General features: G+C 36.8%; 1 protein-coding gene across 4 annotated transcripts; it reads right to left on the reverse strand.

The window, feature by feature from the left end:
- Positions 1 to 168: 168 nt before the first annotated feature.
- On the reverse strand, positions 169 to 24,255 carry SUMO1 (small ubiquitin like modifier 1). 4 transcript variants are annotated; one of them, XM_019726828.2, is made up of 5 exons: positions 23,693 to 24,234; positions 12,180 to 12,254; positions 8,660 to 8,737; positions 5,314 to 5,385; positions 169 to 1,010 (listed from the first exon to the last, which is right to left on the reverse strand). In XM_019726828.2, exons 1-5 carry the CDS (start codon positions 23,753 to 23,755, stop codon positions 942 to 944), a joined length of 357 nt encoding a protein of 118 aa, XP_019582387.1. In that variant the 5' UTR covers positions 23,756 to 24,234; the 3' UTR covers positions 169 to 941. The 4 variants fall into 4 exon arrangements, with proteins under 4 accessions (XP_019582387.1, XP_019582390.1, XP_074196363.1 ...); XM_019726831.2 differs by having other exon boundaries at positions 23,744 to 24,204; XM_019726829.2 differs by lacking the exon at positions 169 to 1,010 and adding an exon at positions 1,017 to 4,574 and having other exon boundaries at positions 23,693 to 24,255.
- Positions 24,256 to 24,377: the final 122 nt, after the last annotated feature.

Consider the following 24,377-nt stretch of genomic DNA (forward strand, 5'->3'; position numbering starts at 1 on the left):
CTTCAGTAACTTTGTGCTTCAAAGTCCTGATCAGCATCACTGTACGCTGCTGAAGAAATTTATTTGTACCACGTACAAACAGTAATTTCCAGTATTATGCAAGAAAACCTTATGTTTTAGGCATTTTCTTTTTTCTTCCTATACAATTAAAAATAAAATGAACATTAGTACGGTTTTTACAAATATTTTGTTTATTTTAATGAAGCTGGTACAGACAAGGTCCATTAAAACCCATATCCCAGGCCAAAAGTTACAAATAAAATCAAAAAGAACAGTGTTCCGTTGTACACACTTCTGCATGAATAACTTTATTAACTGCTAATGAAAATTAGAACTTTTCTGGGATCTTCTGACAATTTTTTTCTATATTCTTAAAACGCTTTCTCTTCAGGGAAGCCATCTTTGGAGTTAGTCTTCACTCTCACCACATCTGTCATCTTGACTCCAACCTGATATTCCTCTTCTTTTGGTCCAGACCCTCAGATTTTAAAAGTAGCTTCAAGTTAAGGAAAGGTCATTTGTCCACAGTTCAGTTCTCTGAAAAACTTCCATCTCCCACTGAAAGTCACAGTCCAGGAGTGAAGCAATCATAGGCTAGAACTTCAGGGCCAATTAGAAAGTCATTATGAACACTTGCATTGGTCGATCTTATTTATCACAAGCCTGAAAATGCACAGTCCTGAAAAAGGTGGCCTCTCTGTGCACATATGTAATATTTAAAAAGGAGAGGGCAGTATGAAGGGGGATGAGGTTTGATCACCAAAAATCAGCACAATGAAAACAAACAATAATGAACAATGGTCACTAGAATTCAAATTACCAGATGTTTTAAAGAGATGGGGTGCCAGTTTTCAACTCTGTTTTGAACACCACATTACAAAAGAACTATTTTTAAAAATAAAAAAGGATTGAGGGAAAAGAAAAAAAAATAAAAAGAATATCTAAAACGTTGAATGACCCCCCGTTTGTTCCTGATAAACTTCAATCACATCTTCTTCCTCCATTCCCAGCTATAAGAGGAAAGAAAAATATTTTAGTAGAATATAAAAGCACTGTTTTTTAATTGCCACTGTTTTAAAGTGCAAAAAGATACAAAAGTGGTCCATAGTTACACTGTTCTAAGATTAAGAATCCTGTTTCCTTTAATCTAAAGAACATAGAAATATTTCTTTCCTTCTGATCTGTCTATAGTCATTCATTACTTTGGTGAGTCAATTTCACTTCCAGCATATTCGCTATATAAACCTTAAGTGTTTATTGAAAAGGACCTTAAAAAGTTTTTAAACTAATAGAACATGTATTTAATAGTTTAAATAATAGTGCGATAGACATAAGTATTTGATAAAATCCCTTTTCTCTTTCAAAAAACCTAATCTCACTTTGAAATATATGTGGTTTTAATAGCAAAAAGGCTGCCAAAGGATTTATTTCCAAGTGGTATGCTTTGTCACCTACAATTCCTTCCAGCATATGGCTATTTTTGTTATAGTGACCACTCTCAATGCAGAAAAATTATCTCTACATCTACTTCTATTTGATACCTCCATTTTTATAAGCTAGACTTCTCAGCCAACCCCTTTTCAATTCTTACAGAAAAAAAGGGGGGGAGCCCTTTAAAATTCCTTTTATGGAACAGTAAGCAAAGTATAGGCAATTACTGTTTCTTTTAATGTGCTTTATATGCATTGAACCCTATTATATATATATGTTTTTATATATAGTTATATATATATAATATATATATAATATATAATGTTTTATTATATATGTATATATGTATATATGTATATATGTATATATGTGTATATATGTATATATATGTATATATAATGTTTTTCCCCATACATTTAGATATATACTATGTTCTTTCCTCTTGGCATATCCAAATTGCCAGCATCACTACTATTGCACTTTCGGGCCATTATTAAGTAAAATAGGGTTACCTGAACACAAGCACTGACATACCACAACAGGCGACTTAATAATCGAGTCAGCCACTAAGTGACCAACAGCCAGATAGTGTACATGGATACATACACTGGACAAAGGGATGATACACATTCTGGGCAGGATGGCACAGGATGGTGCAAGATTTCATCACACTACTCAGAATGTGCACAATTTAAAACCTATGAACTGTTTATTTCCGGAATTTTCCATTTAATATTTTCAGACCATGGTAGATGGTGGGTAACTGAAACCGCAGAAAGTGAAACTGCAGATAAGGGGGACTACAATATTAACCATGGTTGCCTCTGAGAAATGAGAATGCAGACATATTCAGAGTATATTTTCCATTTTATATACTTCGGTTGTTTGGTTTATTACTTTTATTTTTAACTATGAGTATTCTTTCTTTAAAAAAGACAAGAGTACATGAGAAGGCGATGGTGTCACATAGCAACCCCGGTGTTACCCTCAGTGAGGGTAAAGGACTGTGAATCTGTTCATTCTGGCGCGCAACCAGAGTTGAGAAGCACTGTAAAAGGCAGACTGAAATAAGAAATTAGCAGTTTCCACTGAACTATAATGGATCACAAAAACAAATGAACACCAAAATTTTAAAGGAAAGTCTAAGATCAGTAACTTCCTCTAATAAGAAAAGTTTTGTATTTTATTGGTGACACTTTTGTACATTACAAAATATAGTAATTAAAATATGCTAAGAAAACTAAAAATAAAACACAGGCTTATATGGATTTAGGATTTTTTAAGTGATTAGATTGGCTCTAGTGTTATGCTTATTTTGGTCGCGGTACATACATGAATATTAAAATTATTAAAGATGCTATTAAACCTTAATTTTAATTGTACATATAACCCAGTAAATATTGCAAGAAATAAAACTCCAAGCATTACAAGGAAGCTTTAAATCAGGAAGGCAACATATGTCCTCAAACTATGGAGAATATGAAACTAGAGCTTCAAGAAGTACCATCAGGAGAGATGAACGAACAACAGGACCTGAGGTCACTCCCTAAGTATCTACTCTCTCCCACTGCCCCATCATTCTTCTGAAAAGATCATCTCTTAATGATGGCGAGAAGGTATCACTAACAGGTTTAAGTATCTATTCTATATCAAGAGATTATGCCAAGCTAGGACAGGGAAAATACAAGATGAATGTGGAACATCTTATTGTGCCATAAAGCAAAGGAATACTCTAAGAAAGTGGTTGGATACTAAACCTAGGGGGAAAAGTCTGATGAAAAAGAAGATACTCAAAAGTACGTCCCCACAAATTAATTAAAATGGGAAAAATAACAACTGCAAAGAAAAATGAAAAGTTAAATTGAGTGATAAAAATTAACATCACCAATAAAGGGCTTCAGTGCTCTAGATATTATACCTTGAGAAAGACACATCACCATTTACGTAGTATTCCAGCCAAAAGTACATAACCCGAATGCAGGACTTTCTAGAAAATAATCGATTTGTATTCTTCAAAAATGTAAATGTCATGGAAGACAAAGAAAGGCTGAGGAAATGTTCTAAATTAAAGATGATTAAAAATGCACTTCAATAAACTATGTTGATACTGAACTGGATCCTGTGGCAGAGGAAAAAATTTATTATAAAAGACATAATTGGGACAAATGACAAAATTAGGTTGTAGATTAAAGTATTCTAACAACGTTAAGTGCCCTGAATTTGATTAACAATATTGTGGTCACGTAAAATATACTTGTTCTTAAGAAATACACACTAAAATATTAAATAGTAAATGGCCATAGTGTATACACACATATTTGGGGGGCAGAGGGCAGGAGGGAGGAAGTAATAAGCAAAGGCAGCAAAACGTTAAAAATAAGTGAATCTAGGTGGAAGAGAGTACAATTTTTGTACTATTCTTCCAACTTTTCTGTAAGTTGAAAATTATTTCAAAATAAAACTTCTAGAACACAGACGCCAACTTGAAGGGGCCCCCACTGGCCAATATCCAAAGAATATTCACACAGTTTCAAAGTATCTTCCCATAAATTATTTATTAATTACAAAGGAAAATAATTTTACAATGGCTAAATCTGGCAATTACCACCTTAACTAAGTAACCCAAGTTAATATTACCCTTAACAATAATCTTAAAATGGGCTTCATGTACCTACTGATGTGATTTATTTGCAAGTGCAGTTTCACTCTGTGCCACTGATACCAAAAGTGTAAAACAATCAAATCGTGAGGAAACATCAGACAAACCCAAACTGAAGGACATTCTAAAACTTAACTGTCCTTTACTCTTTAAAAAAATGTGTGATGAAAAACAAAGATTGAGTAACTGCTCCAGATTAAAGGAAGCTAGAGGCATAATAACTAGTTAGAATGCATATCCTAGTTGGGACCCCAGGTCAGATTAAAAAAAAAAAAAAAAAAAAGGCTATAAAGGATCTTATTGGAACAAATGGCAAAATCTAAATACACTTTGACTGCATATTCAATAACAGTACTATATCAATGTTAAATCTCCTAATTTGATAATTAAACTTTGGCTCTTAGGAGATAACACTGAAACATTTACAGGTAAAGGGTCATATCTGCAAATTAATCTCAAATGGTCCACCAACGATGATACGTATCTATAGACAGAGTGAAAAAAAAATGCAGCACAATGTTAGTAACTGGCGAATCTAGGGAACACCTTATACAGGACTAATTACACTAATCTCTAAGTTTAAAATGTTTTCAAAATAAAAAAATATTAACCATACATTGTTCCCACTATCAGAAACATTAGAAATGTCGTTTTGTATCTGGAGGAAAGAATCCGTACAAATAGAAATACATATACACATACTCTCTCACAAACTTTATCACTTTCAAATGCCTTTATGTGGGGGGAGGGGGAGGCATATGTAAACAAAGAAAAGTCTATATAATAAAACAAACTAAGACACAGAAGCATTTAAAAACATAAGCCAAGATGACAGAACCAAATATATTAATATACACTAAGCTTCTGTATTAAGTTCTTAAAATGGGTCAAAAGTCAAGACTGAACCATAAAGGTCACCAGCACCATGAAAAGTGTACCAGAAATCTGCCAAATTAGAGGAACATCTGTCCATCTTCAAAAAGATATAGTATGTGCCTTGTGACAATCTCAGTACACATTTCCCACCTTGTACCTCTTCTTATTGGCACTTTTGAAGGCCAATATATAGGAAGCTCAACCCCAAAGACTATATTTCTCTCTGACAAATGATATCACTTAAATCAGAGAATATTCATGAAAAGGGCAGTTTAATACCAGTGAACCAAATCATTCAGCGCATAATTAAAAAATTTTTCTTGACTCAGAGAAGAAATTATACTCACTTCTTTTGGAGTGTGATTATCAGCAATTCTCTGACCTTCAAAGAGAAACCTGAGTGAATTCATTGGAACTCCCTAAAAAAGGCAAAAAACATATTTATATACACAAAAATCTTAGAAAACAGATAATAGGAGTTTTGATGCACACACAAAAAAAACATGAAAGCTTCAATAGAATATGCAGAACATGAAACCAGAGAGCTAGTTCTATCATAATTACCATTTGTTGAGTACCAACTATTTGCTAGGCTCACCCTGTTACAAGTATTTTACATACATCATCATAAACGTTCATCACAGCAACCCTGGAAGGTATGTATTATCTCCTTACCTTCATTTTACAGCTAGAGAACCTAAGGTAGAGAGAGGGCACACAAGCTAGCCATGAATTTAAGGCCAAATATGTTCCTAAGCCTGTGCTCTTGACCACTATTTTAGTTTCCTCTCAAATCTGTAAGCTAACATAAAAGATAAAATTTAAAAATTAGATGAGCACCTTCACTAGCTTCCAACTGTACAAGCAAAATTGGTTTTAATAGATTAATTCACAGAAAACTGGTAAAGCACCATCGTTAGCCAGATAAGCTACAGTAAACTGTGATGGCATGGACAGCACAATAAATATCACAAAAGATATTAACATATATTTTCCTAATCACTTATTCAACAAAAATAGCTAAAAGGGAAGAGATGATTCATATAAAGAGAAGTAACTTCACTAATATGTTCAACTGAAGAATCATTTATTGGGCCGGCCCTGTGACTCAGGCGATTGGAGCGCCGTGCTCCTAAGGCTGAGGTCGCCGGCCGCCATGAGCGCCCAGCAGCTGGTGAGAGCTGCCATGAGGCCAACGGATGACAGGCAACCGAAGGCCTCCGCATGGGTCAGGGAGCTGTGTCCTACGCAACTAAACTGAGACAACAGCTTGAACCAGAGTGTGTGTGGGGGGGATTGGGGGGGAGGCAGAAAAAGGGGTGTGGAAGAATCATTTATTTAGTACAAAAGTATTATGAAAGTTTTACTCAATGCCTAATGTATTAAGATTTTCACTGTTTGAAAAAAAAAAAGGATTTTCACTGTTTAAACACCATCCCAAAAACATCCAAAAAAATGTACTACACGTATGATACCACGCAAACTTACCCTTCATTTGACTTTAATTTCTTTCCAGGGTTATAGTAAATTATAAAATAAACATAACTGACACAAGCAGAATACTCTTTGATTTTAATTTACTCGTAAACCAATAATTATCTTGTGTTGGGGTCAAAAACATTTCTATAGAAACCAATCTACAAAATCAAAATGGAAAAATGATTCAATAAATATTTACTTTTTATACTTTTCAATTTCTCTCTACTGGTTAAGTGTTGAATAGATAGATAAATTAAGTTTCCTATCCCTTGCATATCATTAAAAATAAGAAAAATTTACTAAACCTCTGTAAACTAAGTATAAAATCCCCTTCTAAAGAGGCCGTAAAGTATACTCTGAAGCATAAAAATAAAGTTGGATATAATTATAAATTAATGTTGTATTTTAATTATCTCCCCAAGCCTAGCACCTTTAATTTTGGATCCGAGTTTAGTTTTCACTTTAGCTTTGTGATTTACTTCTTTCCTTTGTACTGTTTTTCCTCAATAATTAACTCCCTGGTCTATAGATGGGGTGAAAAGGCTATCTAATTTTCAGAATTGTAAAGATTAAATGATAATATATCTAAGTACCCAGCATAGCATATGTAATATAGGTTCCTTTTCCCTGGTGAATATCTTAGTTTTAGCCCTCATCAGTATTACAAATGTGAACTAGTTGAGCCCCAATTAATAAGATTTTACTGAGTTTAACAATTAACATCAAAAACAGGAGAGAGAAATGTTTATTGTTTTACTTATCCTAACACCTACGTGATATCTTTTTTCCTTTGGCAAAAGTGATTTTTATGTAAGTTACAAATTTAAATTGTAAAAAGGAATCTTCTAAAAAATCTACAATACCTGAGTTAATATCATGTAACACAATTCAATTAAAATGTATCTTGGTTGTCTCCTATATACAGATGGTCTCCACCTCAACAATTTTTTGACTTTACAATGGTCCAAAAGCGATATGCATTCAGTAGAAACTGTACAGTTGAACCTTGAACAATACAGGTTTGAACTGTGTGGGTCCACTTACTCGTATACACAGATTTTTTTCAATAAATACATACAGTATTGTAAATGTATTTTCTCTTCCTTATAATTTTAGTATCATTTTGTTCTCTAGCTTACTTTATTTTAAGAATACGGTATATAATACATATAACATACAAAATATGTGTTAATCAACTGTTTATATTGTTGGTAAGGCTTCCACTCAACAGTAGGCTATTGATAGTTAAATTTCTGGGGAATCAAGTTATACATGGATTTTGCACTGTGCTGGGGCAGGGGGGTCAGAGTCCCTAATCCCCATGTTGTGCAAGGGTCAACTATACTTCAAATTTGGAATTTCGATCTCCCAGGTAGCAATATACAGTCCAGTACTCCCTCATGATGCTGGGCAGGAGAAAAGCCAGGGCTCCCAGTCAGCCACAGGATCACAAGGATAAACAACCAATTCTCTACAGTGTGCTGTGCTGCCAGCATTTTTTGGATATTGTGTTGTGAGCATGGTTAAGGTGGGCCGGGCTAAGCTATGATGTTCAGTAAGATTAGGTATATTAAATGCATTTTTTTCTTACAATATTTTCAACTTATGAGTTTATTGGGTTGTAATCCCATCATTAAGTTGAGGAGTATCTGTATCCTAATTCCAATTACAGTTATAAAACAATGTATTTTAATGATAATGGGTAACATGTATTAAGCATTTTTAGGCATCAAGTTAAGTGCTTTATGTAGGTCATTTTATTTCATCTTCATTGGGATAGGCACCATAATATTCCCATTTCACTAAGGGGGAAATAAGGCACATAACTTGTTCATTGTCCCATAGACAATAGTGAAGCCCAGATTTGAATCCAGGCAGGTTAAAGGGTTATTGATGTAATAATCTAGCTCATGACAGCCAGAATCTGTTAAGAATTTGGTATTCAAAAATTAATTAGATTTCTTTATGATTTTTTTTAAAGAGAAAAATTTCTTGATGTTGAAAACATAAAATGCAATTAGCCATAAGAGTATATAGTACTATGTATAAAGATAATAAACTAACATTAGTACTTAATTTAACATATGGCTAAACATGCAAGGAAATTTCATAGTGATCACCAGACTTTACTTGCCTTTGTTAAATATGCTGGTAAGCCCTCAAGAAAAATTAATGATATATAAAGCATTGTATTTAATACAACAACATACAAACCTGTCTTTGACAGTATGATTCTTTGAGTTTCTTGAGATGTGTTGTCATTTTCACTTTGAAGTGAATCTCACTGCTATCCTAAGGAGATAAAAGAAAAAAATTGTTCCTCTTTGTGTAAACTATTTGTTTGCTTAAAATAAATTATTTAATTATACAAAAAATAAATAAACCTTGTCACCTATATTTCCCACCAAAATATTTTTTTAGCATTCCTAACAGGTTTTATTAAAACAGTCTAATCATCCTCAAAATTGCTTTATATCCATTTCAAAAGAAATGTAATAAAACAAACAAAGACAATCTGTCTTGGGTTATTAAAATGAGCAGTATAAGAATGCATTCCGGGGTCGGCCCGGTGGCTTAGGCAGTTGGAGCTCCGTGCACCTAACTCCAAAGGCTGCCATTTCGATTCCCACATGAGCCAGTGGGCTCTCAGCCACAAGTCCCGAAAGGGAAGGTGGGCTCCGCCCCCTGCAACTAAGATTGAACACAGCAGCTTGAGCTGAGCTGCCGCTGAGCTTCGGTATGGCTCAGCTGGCTGGAGCACGGACTCAAAACCACAAGGTTGCCAGTTTGATTCCTCGACTCCCACAAGGGATGGTGGGCAGCGCCCCCTGCAACTAAGATTGAACACGGCACCTTGAGCTGAGTTGCCACTGAGTTCCCGCATGGCTCAGTTGGTTGGAGCAGGTCCTCTCAACCAAAAGGTTGCCGGTTCGACTCCCACAAGGGATGGTGGGCTGTGCCCCCTGCAACTAGCAACGGCAACTGGACCTGGAGCTGAGCTGCGCCCTCCACAACTAAGATTGAAAGGACAACAACTTGACTTGGAAAAAAGTCCTGGAAGTACACACTGTTCCCCAATAAAGTCCTGTTCCCCTCCCCCAATAAAAATCTTAAAAAAAAAAAAAAGAATGCATTCCTTCATAATTGTATATCCATTCTATTTTTAAAATAAAAGAAGTTGAATTATCACAACACCCCACAAAAAGCAACTCAAAACAAAAAGTACCTCTCCCCCAACTGAAGTGTCATTGAAGATGGTCAAACTACGAGAGAGACGTATACCACAAAATAATAGACTGAGAAACTTATTCCTGCCATAAAAAGTCACCCCACAAAGGCTGGTTTTTCGCACATGAGTAAAATGTCAGTTAAATTGATTTGTGGGACCACAGATTCTTTTCTTCTACCCAGACTGTCAAGCAAACTATCAGGCAACCATGAGAAATAAATACTGACACTTGCATACTATAAAATTTCAACATCAATCCTTGTGGTTATATATCACATTCACAAATGTATATCAGAAGTTGAATGTTTACAATATTTTTGTGACTATGATAAAGTAAAACAAATTCTCATTAACAGACACAATTTCTATAGCATTCCTCATGCCATACACTAAAATACCTTCCACGTCAATAAAGGACTAACATTAAAAAAATTTTTTTTTAATATTTTCTCTTCTTAAAAAATTTTCCCTAATCTTGACATTGAGAAATCCTTATTCTAAAGCAAGATTTTAACTGAGAAGCCATTAATAAAAGGAGATTGATAAATCTGACTTCATAAAAATATAAACTATTTTCCAGTTAAACAAGTTTTACTGCATCATAACAAAATTAAGAGACGCTGGAGAAAAAACATTCACAACATATGACAAGAAAAAAATCAAAAAAATATAAAGAACTCCAAATCAGGAATTTTTAGAAAAGTAATCCATGGAATAGGACAGATATATAGATCAATGAAATAAAACTGAGAGTCCAGAAATAAAGCCATCGTCAATTGATTTTTGACAAGGATATCAAGCAATTCAACGGGAAAAGGACAGACTTTTCAGTCAATGGTCTGGAACAAAGGACAGCCATATGCAAAAGAAAGAAGTCAGAATCTACCTCAAACCCATACAAGAAGTACTCAAATGAGCAAAGACTTATTTTAAGAGCTAAAACCATAAAAATCTTAACAGAATCTATAGATATAAATCTTTGTGACCCTGGATTAGATCTGAATAGACATTTCCCCACAGATGTACAAATGGTCAATAAGAACATGAAAAGGCGTTCAACATCGTTATTTATCAGAGAAATGCAAATCAAAACTACAATGAGATACTACTTCACACGCAGTAGGATGACTATAACTAAAAAGACAGATAACTGCAAGTATTGATCAGAATGTAGAGAAACTGAAACTTTCATACATTACCAGCGGGAAGCTAAAATAGTGCAGCCACTGCTGAAACAGTTTGATAATTCCTCAAAATGTTATAGTTACAACTACATTTGAGCAAATAATTCCACTCCAACATAACTAAAAACATGGCTCCACATAAAAACTTGTACATGAATGTTCACAGCAACATCTTCGTAACAGCCCAAATATGGAAAAAACCCAAATGTTCATAACTGATGACTGAAAAACGGTGGCATATGCATAGAACCAAACATTATTCAGCCATAAAAAGGTATGAAATACTGACACATGCTACAACTTGGATGAACCTTGAAAACATTATGCTAATGAAAGAAGCCAGATGCAAAAAACCACATACCATCTGACTCCATTTATATGAAATGTCCAGAATAGGCAAAACCATAAAGACAGAAAGTAGATTAGTGGTTGCTAGAGGCTGGAGGGCGAGGAGGAGGATGGGAACTTACTGCTGAGTACAGCATGTCTTTTTGGGGTGATGAATATACTGTGGAATTAAATAATGGTAAAGGGTAAACAACAGCTTGTGAAAATACTGAAGCCACTGAATTATACACTTTAAAATGGTGAATTTTATAGTATGTGAATTATATCTTAATAAAATTTTCAATAAGATAATCACAAAAAATGAGAAAAGAATATGAACACAATCAATAGAAGAATGTAAATGTTGCAGACAGAATTACTCTTCACTGATAATCAAAGAAATGCAAAATAAACAAAAAAAAACTTTACCTATCATACTAGCACAAAATTGAAGGCCTAGTAATATCTCATGTGTGGGAGAATGTGGGGAAATGGTACTTTCACACTTTGATGGTCAGAGTCCACCAATTCTGTCTTTTGTCCTTAAAAAAAAAAACAACTATGAAGAGTCATTCTTCTAACAAATTTTAGCTAAGCTTAATTATCAGTTAACATCTCAAAAAGGGTCAATAAGATACAGGCCAGAGTCTGGAAAAATGAGGTGCCAGCAAACAGAAAATTGTCACGAAAAAAGCTGAGAGGCACTTTTGTTTAAGGTGGGTCCAAGTCTTATCACTCAATAGTATTCACTGTATTTACCACTGAAGCATATTAACCAAGAAAAAGGTTTGATTTGGAGAAATTAGGGTGTCTAAATCTGCCTAGAAGAGCAATTAAAAAACAGTTATCAGCCTCTTCATCCTCCAACAGATGCATGTATAGTAAATGAAAACGTCATTTTTAAATAACTTGCCTTACTTAAATCATTTTTCCTGTGTGTCAGAAATTATTCACACATTCAAGGTGAGTCAAAGAGAAAAATAATGAAACTCACCTGTCCAATGACTTTGAGTTTAATGTATTCTCCTTCCTTCTTATCCCCCAAGTCCTCAGTTGAAGGTTTTGCCTCCTAAAAGAAAAATACATTTAAAGATAAAAGTTCCTATATGCAATTTTCATGAATCATTTATGATTACCCATTCCTTTAGCTCAGAGTACAAAATCTGCATGTGAGAATACAAAGAGCATGTATCTTCTCTGCCACTCAAATTAAACAAAAAAAGGTCCTAAGTCAATTACTGGCCCAAATACCAGTTCATTAGGAATCAAGAAAGAGGTCTCTTTTATACTATCATCCTACACTCCCGGGTCTAAAACTTCACCGGGCATCAGAATCACCTGAAGGACTTTGCAACTGCTGGACCCCACACCCAGTTGATTCTGTAGGTCTGGGATCTGGGGTAGAGCTTATAATTTGCATTTCTAACAAGTTACCAAGTGATGCAGACCAACAACCTGGAAACCATTCTTTTCGAATTCTTAACCAAACATTGTGACAAGATTATCCTCTCACAGCTTATCTGGAGAATTTAACTACTCCAATTACAAAACTAAGAAATGTAAACTAATTACATTAGCATAAGCAAAGTCTATTTAGGAAGGAAAATCAAATAGCAAAGTATTGACTTAATGTACCCCAGAGTCGATACAAATCAGTTTATACCATCTATTATTTTAGACCATTGGAAGCATTATATCCAATTTTAGATTAGGCTTGCTGAAAAAAATTAGGGGAACTGAACTGGAATAAGAAAAAAAGCACAAACACAAAATTAATATAAGACCCTTATTTATATTAAAATAAGACCGGGTATATAATATAATATAATATAATATAATATAATATAATATAATATAATATAATAGCAGATCTTATATTAATTTTTGCTCCACAGGACGCATTAGAGCTGATGGTCCGGGTAGGTCTTATTTTCAGGGAAACACGGTAGGAAAAGGAAAGAGGGGAAAAAATTGGAAGACAGAAAAAAAGAGGGGTAAAATTATTTCAGATGAAGAGATACTGAAAAGAAAATGAAGTTAAAATAAATTAGTTCAAACAATTTCACTGTGAAGTAAAAGTAAAAGTATTACACTATTTTCACTCAATAGTGTGATAAAAGCTTTCCCGTGTGCTACACATTAGTTTGGCCACCAAATTATCCACTTACTTAAATATATATACTCTATTACTCATAACAATTTCAAACTGTTAATCCATACTTGATAAGAATATAACCAACCACACTGTATTTTACAAGTAAAATAACAGGGTCCACTACCTGTGTATCTCATGGCAGTAACTTAGAACTAATAAACTCTTTAACATTCAAAATTTAACAGAACCTATTAGGTCGGTGCAAAAGTAATTGCAGTTTTTGCAATTAACCTTTCAAACCGCAATTACTTTTGCACCAACCTAATATTAAACTAGAACTAGCTTTTAACATGAAGATATAGGCGAGAGTCTAAGGAAATGCTTAGGTAACAGAAGTGACTTTGTTAGTGCGAATCCTTGCCTGTTTTTCATTCTGCAGTAATTTCGATATTTGCTGACTACAGCATATTATGGAAGTACACAAAATTAACCTTCTTTAGTGAGACAGTATTTCACCTGAAAACTAGAGTGCTCTTCAAACAGAGTCTTACCACCGCATTTCTATGAATTTAAATTCATAGTAAACAGTTGCTTCTTCCTTTACGTATCTAGATAGAGCAAGGACAGCTTATTCCATGCAGTGAAGGGTAATAAATAGCAACAAAGCCCTGAGTTCTCTTTAACTGGTCAAAGGAGTGTTAGTAAAGAAGCTTATTTGAATTAGCACAAAGGAGAACCACCCACCCCAACCCCAGCAGCACAACAGGGGTGATTTGCTCCAATGTTTCCTAGATAGGGTGGCTACAGAGGCTACTCAGGACAAGAGTCCTTTTCCCCTCCTCCAATTCATCTTCCATACTGCTTCAGAATTCTCTAAAGCACAGCTTCTCTAATTGTAAAACTCACCCCAGAGCAAAAAGCATTTCCAGTACTTTACGGCCTAGAACCAAACTCCACAGCACCACATTGAGTTCCTCTATTACCAAGCTCAATTCTCATTTTTCTCTCACAACTTTCTTTACAAAGCCAAGATTTGGTTAAATTGGACTATGTATTGTTCCCCATAGATGCCTACCAGCATTTTTCTACCTCCTGCCCTTTGTGGTCTGTTTCTGTACCTGGAATATACATCCTCCCTCAGCCTCTCTTGAAATCATCTCACGGATATCGATCCCACACATCTGAAGCCCAGTATTTAAAAAACTTTTCTAGGAACCACAGCAGCCCTCAACCTTCCAAATTGGATTAATGTTTTGCTTTAATGTTCTTATTTGCCATTTATTTATATCTATTTCAGCGTTTATCCTCAATTTTAAAATACTCCCCCTTGACCATCTTCTCTAGCTGTTGTCCTCATCTTTTCTGCCAAACTTCTTACGAGGACTCAGCATTTGACATCTCCACTTACACTCAACCCCCTGTAACCTGGTTTAGCCCTCACCATTCCACTTGACACTGCTCTCACCAAGACTACTAGTTCAACTGCTTCTTGCTAAATCCAATGAACAATTTCAAATCTCATCTTTAACTCTTTAACAGACATTTCTTCCTTGATGACTTTCCTTCCTTGAAAATTCTCCACCTTTGGCCTCCAAGATTCCATTCTCTCATCTTGGCGATTTCCTTTAATAGTGGTGCTCCTCTGGGTTCCATGTCTTCAATCCTCTGCTTTTTCTTTGTCACTCTGGGTGGCCCATGATTCCAACTACCTCTAAGATACAGACATACCGTTCCTTTATTGAGCTTTGCTTTATTGAGCTTCACAGACGTTGCGTTTTTCACAAGATCTTTCCCCAGCAAAAAGATTACAAGTCACTTTATTACAGTGGTCTGGAAGCAAACTGGCAATAGCTGCAAGGTATGCCTGTACTAATAACTCACAATCATTCTCTCCAACCTGACAATTTTTCTGAGTTTCACACTCATTTATCCAAGTGCTTAAATATCTCCACTTTGGATGCCCATGGGTATACCTCAATGTAAGTTAAAAACCAAATGCAGTCTAACGCCTCTGTTAGTTTTAACTTCTCTTCCTGAAAACCAAAATTTAAAAATAAATAAATCTACAATTCCTCCTGGATTCCCAATTACAATAAATGGCTACAATACACTCAACTGCTTACAACAGAAATATGCAGATCATCTTTGTTACTCTTCCTCTCTTAAATCTCACTTACTCATTCATCATTCTGACAATTCTCTTAGTAGCTCTCAAATGCATCCCATTCTCCCCATTCCGCAGCCTTAATTCAAGCACTCATTCTTGCTCATTAACATTACTGCAACAGCCATAACAGATATAACAGTCTTGCTCTCTTCAATTAATTCTCTAAACTACCACCAAAGCCATGGCTCTAAAACGCAATCCAATTTGCCCAGGATCTTCCGAGTTAAGTTCAAACTCCTGAGCTGACTGACATGCACTGGTCCTTCACACGCTGGTTAACAAGTCAGCCTTATTCTCCTCTCTCTCTTGCTAATAATATCCTTTGCTCCAGCCATTTGAACTATCTACAATTCCTCCAACACGGCACCCTCTACCATATCTCCACCATCTCTGGACATATTAATCCCTCTGCTTGGAATGCTCTTTCCTATTCTACTCCCCTTTCAAAATTATGTCCCTGATTACTCTCCTAAATGCTCCCATACTGCGTACTTTTCTTCTATAACCACGTTTGTATATCTGTATCTCCCAGCAGATCGAGTTCCTATTGGTATGCTTTCCTCTTCTTTGTATTTCTGGTCAAGCACAGTGCCTGGAACTCTGAAGTTATTCAATATGCTTGTTTAATAAATTAATGTTTTCTGTAACAGTTTTCTATGTCTTGTCTTCCCTACAAGTTTACAAGGAGAGGATCCAAGTTTTTTCATCTTTATAATAATTGTAGGGTCAGGCAAATACTAGGCAATTGTTTAATGCTTATTGAATTACATGGACAGCTCTATTTTCTGTATCGTACCACAAATTCTTACCACAAAATCTTACCAATGCTTCATTCTTCTATTGTACACAATAGTTAGTCCAAACAAAAATCCTTTCAGCATTTTTATATTCACAGTTGGGTAAGAGATAATTCACTTCAATTTCATAAGAACATGTGAACACTAGCATTTGAAATCTCCAAAACTAAGCTGTCGGTTTCCTAGTCACTCCATTTTGGCGATCTCTTCCCAACTCTGAAGCGCTACAGCAATGTCAGCCCTACCACTTGTTTAATAGCCCCACGCTTGCCTAATGCAGTCCTCCAACTTTTCATGTGCTATCTTTTTTCTTTTGACAAACTAGTCTGGAAAATGAGATGATCTTGGACAAAAAAGGCCAAAGTTTGTTTCCAGTGATCTCTGTGTCTTTTGTGTGCTGCCTTTCCTTCTCTCCCCCGTAAAAAAGGAGCCAAAACAGAATGGTATGCCACACTAGTTATAAAACAGTGAAAGCATTCAGCACTGGGTCTGGGACACTAGGTCATCCGAGAAAAGAGAATCCCAGAGAGGGCTGGCTGGTTTGGCTGGAAAAGACAATAGCCCCAGAAACTGGTAATGGAAATAAAAGTAAACATATATACAAGAGAGGAACTGGAAACCTACAATTTCAGGTTATGTATCATCCACAGACTGAATCATGGTAACTGGAATGATAAAGAAATTTATCATGTACCGGGCACTATCAACTCTTCTTTCCAAGACATAGATGGAACAGCTTGGAAATAAAGTTTGGCTAAGGAGCTGAAAGAGAACTAGACTGGAAAGGACAGAAGACACAACAATCCTTATTTACAAATGTTCAAAAATTCATGCAGAGGATTTTACTGTGCAATTTCAGAAGAACAAGAACCCTTGTTAGAAGCACTCTGGTATCCAGTATGCTGACAATTCAATCACATGGAGAGAGCATCACATCTAACTCCCCCCACTCTGTCACTGACTCTTCCAGTTGTACAAGGATTGTTCATTCTTCTGGAAAAGAGGAGATTCTGGGGAAACCCAAAATAAGAATTCATTTACTCTTAGTTGATGACATTAACAAATCTGTTCATTTTTAAAGGTGTGAAAACAGTATCCTGGTTACATTAAAAGAAAAAGTCCTCTTTCAGACATACATACTAAAATATTTACAGATGAAATGATGTAATATCTGAGATTGGCTTCAAAATAATATGAGGGAGAGAAATGAGGGAATGTAGACAAAATAAAATAGGCCAAGAGATGGATATATGGGTATGATTATACACACAGTAAAATTTTCCGTAAAACATTTCATTAAAAAATGCATTCAAACAAAAAAAATGCAAAGCTTCCAGAAAATCTGTTAATTATAAGTCTTATTATAATGCATCAGTTTATTTCATTTTATTTCCTAATGAAAAAGCTCAATCAGGGTTAAATTGCATAATTCTAATATTTAGATCCATTATTAAAAGATACAAACCCTAAATTATAATAAAGTCATCTCCCTCATACTTTGGTGGATTTACCATAATTCTAAAAACACAAAAATACACATACACTTTCATCTTTATGTGGCATATGTTCACACTTAATGAGACAGTACTAGAGATTGGGAATGGACCTGACCAGATTTAGTGCTGTAACTTCAAAGTTTAAGTCAAACCGTCAAGATACTGAGTCTTCTGTAAATTTACATTTAACCCTAGAGTTGTGGTTAAACTCTAGATATGCATAGACAACTTCTGAGGAACTAAAAATTATAACTGAAAATCACCCGGGTTTTGTAAAAGCTCCCCTCTGAGCCTAGACTATGGACCTATGCAAAACCTCAAACAAATTGGCTTGACTATATCCAAAAGTACTAGCAGACAGATTTAGAGGTATGGCAGGCATTGTTAATTACCTATCCAATATCCATTTTCCCCTTCTTCCTTAGAAATGGGAATTTAAATTTGCCCAGCTAAAAAACATATTTCTCAGCTTCTCTTACGGCCACGTGACATAAGTGCTGGCCAATGAGATATAAGACGGCATACTTTTTGCTGGTACATACTTTTGGCATTTTTCCCCTTTGCTCCTTCCTTCTCCTGCCTGGAACAAAGACACAAACCTTTTTGTGACTGCAAGGAGACAAGCATGAGAGTGAAGACATCTGTTAAGGACAGAGGAGAAAAGAGCATGAAGACACTGCCTTACCAGCCCTTGAACTACTTATGTCTAGGCTTCTTGTTTCATGAGAAAAACTGCATATTGCTTAACCTAACATATCAGATTTTCTGTTATGCACTCTAAAAGCAATTCAAACTGACATAGAGGTGCTATAAATAGGTATCATTTGGCTTATATTAAAAAAAGGTCCCAGGAAACTACCTCAAATGTGCATCAAAAGCAGAATGGATAAGTAAACTGTGGTACAGTCACACAATGGAATGCAACATAGCAATGTGATTTAACAACACACAAATCTTCAAACAATCCTGAGCAAAAGAAGCCAGACACAGAAGTACATACAGTATGGTTCCACTTATATATAATTTTATAATGTACAAAAACAGGCAAAACTAATGCGTGTATTAGTATTTAGGAGAGTGGTTCTTAATCTGGGTGCTGGCTGCATGGATGTGATCAATTTGTAAAAATTCAGCAAACTGTACATTTATGTGCATTTTTTTTACATCTATTACTCTCCAATAAAATCTTTAAAAATAACTGGCCCTAGATATTGAGAACAGCAAGTCCAACAAACAACTCCACCCTTCCTTCCTTCAGGTCTTTCCTTTAGATTCTCAATAGTTCAGTAAAGGCAAATGAATGCAAAAAGAATAGTCAAATAAAAAAATATTTAAAAAATACAACGTATCTTTAAATAAACCTAAGTCATGTTACAGGAAATCCAAAATGTAAACTGTAAAACTAAGGTGTTCAATAAGTTCACACTGAGGATCTGTGTGAACTTACCCATGTCACTTTTTTAAGAAAGTAGAAGATCAGAGAATTATCTACCAAAAATAAATAAATCACAATTTCAGAAAATTACAAATGGAATACTAAACAAGTCTTAGAGAAAATTGTCCGTAACAATCCCAATGTCCTGAAAGAAGCAAATGATGAGATCGTGGAGATAAAGTTATCAGGTAACTATTGCTAATAGAAGTAAAGAGCAAGAAGCTATACAAACACATCAGAAAAGGTAAACCACTCCATAACAACCAACCTTTCCTCAAGGACAAAACATGGGAATTGAAAGAGGAGGAAGATTCGTACTCTCATGGTGTGTTTTTTTTTGTGGTTTTTTTTTTTAAGATTTTATTGGGGAAGGGGAGCAGGACTTTATTGGGGAACAGTGTGTACTTCCAGGACTTTTTTTCCAAGTCAAGTTGTTGTCCTTTCAATCTTAGTTGTGGAGGGTGCCGTTCAGCTTCAAGTTGTTGTCCTTTCAGTCTTGGTTGTGGAGGGCGCAGCTCAGCTCCAGGTCCAGTTGCTAGTTGCAGGGGGCACAGCCCACCATCCCTTGCGGGAGTCGAACCGACAACCTTGTGGTTGAGAGCCCACTGGCCCACGTGGGAATTGAACCGGCAGCCTTCGGAGTTAGGAGCATGGAGCTCCAACCGCCTGAGCCACCGGGCTGGCCCCTGTGCTCTCATGTTTTTGAGGCAACCTTCCAATTCTAGAGTCTAAATGGTGCCTCGAACATACTGACGGTTCAATAAAGAATTGTTAAATGAATGAATCTGACTCACACTCATGCCTTCAAAAACTTACTAAGTATCCAGTCACTGTGCTGGACACCTCAGAAATAAAAGATGAATAAAGGCTGATTCCTGACCCTCAAAAGTAAACAGTCTAATGGAGAAAGGCATTTAAGTAAATAATTGTAACACTATATATGACAGCTATAATAGAAACATTCTAACTGCTATGAGGGCTTAATGTGTGTCAAGACATTTTACCACTGCTTTATAGTTTTGAAATTTGAACTATTCAACTAAACTTCATGAGTACTCTAACTGTAACATATTGTTTTCAAATACTATGAAATATTGTTTAGGTGACATTTCCTTTGAAATGTTTTATTATAATCTATGCAACATCCTCTAGCAGCACCTCATTGTATTTACCAAAGATAGAATGTATCATTCCTCTCGAAGGCATGACTGTGCTTAATACCATTACATGCTCCCGTCATAGTCGTTTAACATACTTATTCTATGATAGAAATAGTAGTATACATAAATATAAATTTTAATATACACCCACTTCATCATATTCTTTCCTATTTCAAGCTAACAGTAAGATCAATAAACATCAACAGGGAAATATAAAGAATACTACAGGGAACATTGCTAACCTGACAGAATACAATTAATGTGGTAGATTACAGATAACTGCAAATCCTTTGTTCCTCCTCCAATTGAGGAAGGGAGTCTAAATGCCTTTCCCTTGGTGACAATACTGTATTGTATATGTATTTTAAAAGTTGCTAAGCTAGTAGATCTTAAAGCTATCATAAGAAAAAAAAATTGTAACTATGTGGTAATGGCCGTTAACTAGACTTAATGTGATCATTTTGCAATATATACACCTAATCAAATCATTATACTGTACAACTGAAACTAATATCTGTGACCTCACCTCAATAAAAAATAAATGAGTCAGTAAGTAAGTGCCTTTCCCTTGATTTGGGCTGGCCTTAGTGATTTGCCTAAGAAGGCAGAAGTGACTTTCAAGGATAGGTCCTAGAAGGCTTGAGGTTTCCACCTGGGGTTCTCTGGGAACAACTCACTCTCTCTGTGGGCCCTGAGCTGCCATAAGTCTGAATATCCTGGGGTCTCCTTAACTTTTTGATGGATCATGTATCCCTGATGAAAGTTATGGGCCCTTTCTCCCGTAAAAAAAAGAAAAGAGAAAACACATGCACAAATACTCACAAAACACTCCATAACAATTTCAGTGAATTTTCAGCCCTTTAGGTCCACGAAACTTGGGTTTAGAACCTGTTTGAGGATTATTTTTTAATGGTCCACAAATCCACTGGACAATGCTGGATTGTTAGAATTGCAAAAAAGTGTTTCACTCAAATTCCAAAAATAATATTCTTTAATCAATGGAGAACCAGCAATTTAAGTCTTCTATGAATTTAATGCCCCCCTATTTTAACCTGAAATTATTACTCAATTTCAGTATCTTAGCACCAGACAATAACCTCCTGAGAGGTGCCTCAGAAAATACATTCTAATAAAACTTTGTTTAAATAAAGATTGTCTTTTGGGTGCAGTGATTCAGCCTCATGCTGCTGATATTGCACAGTGGCAACCTGGAATTCTTACTCCTGTTCATAAGCCTCTTAAAGAGTTCAACTTTATACCTCTTTAAATTCTTAGCACCCAACATGAAATTGTACTGGGTCCCAATTGTTAACAATGATGCTGGTCTATCAGACTAGAACAATTTTCAAACTTTTTGGTCTCGGGACTTCTTTATGCTCTTAAAAACTATTTAGACCCCTCCCCATAAAATTTTTGTCAGGTTGGTTATATCTATTGACATTTATAGTATTAGACATTGAAACTGAGACATGTTTTAAAGATTAATTCATTTAAAAATAACAAACCCTTCATATATTAGCAAATAACAGTTTTATTAAAAAGTTTTCAGAACAAAACTGAGAAGAGTGGCACTGTTCTTCATTTTTGCAAATCTCTTTAATGTCTGGCTTAATAGAAAGCAGTTGGCTTTTCACATCTTCTACATTTCAATCTGTTGTGATATCACAGGTCATGTTAGTCTTTAGAAAACTCCACTGAATGAACACTCATGAAAGAATCAGAATGAAAAAGACCAACAATGTCCTAGTATTATCATGAAAATAATTTTGAGGCCCCCTAGAAAAGAATCTAAAGAACTTCTGGCCTAAAACCACCTGTTAGTGTCTTAGGTCCTTTATTTCTTCCTTCATGTCTTTCTAAATGACCAGAATTCAAACTGGAGCAATAAACTCTACAATTTACTTTATAATTCTTTCTGTACATTACTCTTTCATCAGACTATAGTAAATTTCAACATGCTTCCTAGTCACTTCTGAGCATCAAAATAAAAGGCTGATGAAAACTAAGCATTTACACCTGTTCATTCCTCCCTGGTAACCAAGTAAACAACTATCTAGGGAGATACTTATAACGGCCATTCCCATACCAACTTGGGAATTAACCTAGACCGTTAGTAATAAGATCCCCAAAACTAATCTAGATTATGGTTGAACTTTAAAAATGTAAATGTACATTTTGCACACTAGTACAAATTCACAAAAGCCGAACTTGCTCTCACCAAGCGGTAGAAAACTGAACAGGCTTAAACGCCAAGAGAATGTGTTAAATTTTTAAGTTCAAGTACACTAGGGAGTTGACTGAAAGTTTTCTAGATAACTATCACTAAACAAGCAAAGGTTTAAAAATACTTTGAAAAGTCAAAGTCGTCTGAGCAAACAAAAGACCAGACAAAAACCTTATTAATTAAAAATTAGCCGTAAAACGTGGTTAACTAGAAAAAGATGGGGAAGAAAAACTTACCACGGAAAATCGAACGCTCCTGATTTAAGTGCAAATCCCAAGTAAATCATTGATATTAACATTAAGACGGAGCACTTTGCCGTAACAGGCAGCTTTCTGCAAATGTTCTGCAACGGCTTTACGAGTATCTACACGACGTATTCCTATCCTTTTCCTCAAAAGTATCAGTCATCTCCAGGTTAATGCCCAGGGGAAATGTTTTCTGTTGCTCGAGCGGTTTTGATCTACTTTGTTTCTTGGTTATTCTGAGTGCTCTCTTACAAATGGAGAGTTGCTGAACCAATCCCGAGTAAGAAATGGAAAAGTACAAGAAAAGAGGCGACAGCTCTGCACCCCCACATGAAAAAAGACTCAGAAAAGAGCCGCGGCGGCCCGGCCCCCGCCGCAATCCGAACAGAAAGCAGTGCTTTCTAGGTTCCCAGCAACACTAGACAATGTCTCCCTCCCCTCCCCGCCCCAACGTCCCCACTACAGGGCTACCCAAAACCCGAGAACCAAAAAGTGGAGTCCAGCCGCTTTTCAGGGCCACGAAGCCTCCCGGGCAGACTCTCTCCCGTTACATAACTGGGGCCTAGGGCCCTGCTTCGGCAACCAGTCCTCTGGGAGGGAGGCAGACAGGTTCCCCGGGGACCCACCCTCCCGGGGAGGTGGAAGCTGGGCTCTGAAAGGGGGACGACCTGGGGGAGGCCGCGACCAGAGACGCTGTGGCAGAGGGTGATGAGCGAGCCCGGAGAGGGGCAGGACGGCTCCCGGAGGCCCGCGGCAGGCCCCGCCGTCTCCGGCCCTAGTCCACTCCCCTCTCTCGCCCGCCGAGTCCCCACCGGCCGCCCCCTCCCCCATTCTGCGCTCCCCTCCCCCGCGCCTCCATCCCTGGCCCCAGCCCAGCAGCAGGCGGACCTGCCGAGGAAGGCCCCAGTCACCGCCATCGGACGGCCGCCGGCCCGGTACCTGGTCAGACATAGTGACGGCGGCTTCCCCCGGGGTCTCCGCACAGCAGCGGCCTCGGGTACGCAGAACCTCGCTCCGGGGTTTACAAATCCGTCTCTCTTCCCCACAGCACAACACCGCGGCTGGAGGGACTTCCGCTACTGCTTGCGTCACTTCCGCTACGCGCTGGGAGCAGGGATAGGGAAAAGAAGCGAGGCGGGAAAACGGGTGGGGGCTACACCGACGCGGGGGGCTCGGGAGCTGCTTGACTGGTGGTCGCGCGAGCGAATTAACAACCTTCTCGTCTGCTCCATCGAAGACCAGGCACCTCAATCCCGAGACCAGGGGAAAAGTTCCCGGTCCCCAGTATCAATGTTTGGGACAGTACTGACAGCCCAGACTCCTCCCTCTCCGACACCTTGCGCGTTTCTGAAGGCTGAACCAAGAAACTTCTATTGTCTCCTGGCCTTGTTCGTCAACCTCCCGAAAGAAATTGGATTGACTACCAGTGCTTCTTACCCTCGACCTAACATTTTTGATGTCTCTCCCTCCCTCTCCCTCTCCCTCTCCCTCTCCCTCTCTCTCTCCCTCTCTCTCTCTCTCTCCCCCCCACCACCACGCGGTCATGTGACCTTGATTGGGGTGCCGGAGGCAA

This window comes from Rhinolophus sinicus, linkage group LG01 (assembly GCF_036562045.2).
Source record: "Rhinolophus sinicus isolate RSC01 linkage group LG01, ASM3656204v1, whole genome shotgun sequence".
Lineage (NCBI taxonomy): Eukaryota > Metazoa > Chordata > Mammalia > Chiroptera > Rhinolophidae > Rhinolophus > Rhinolophus sinicus.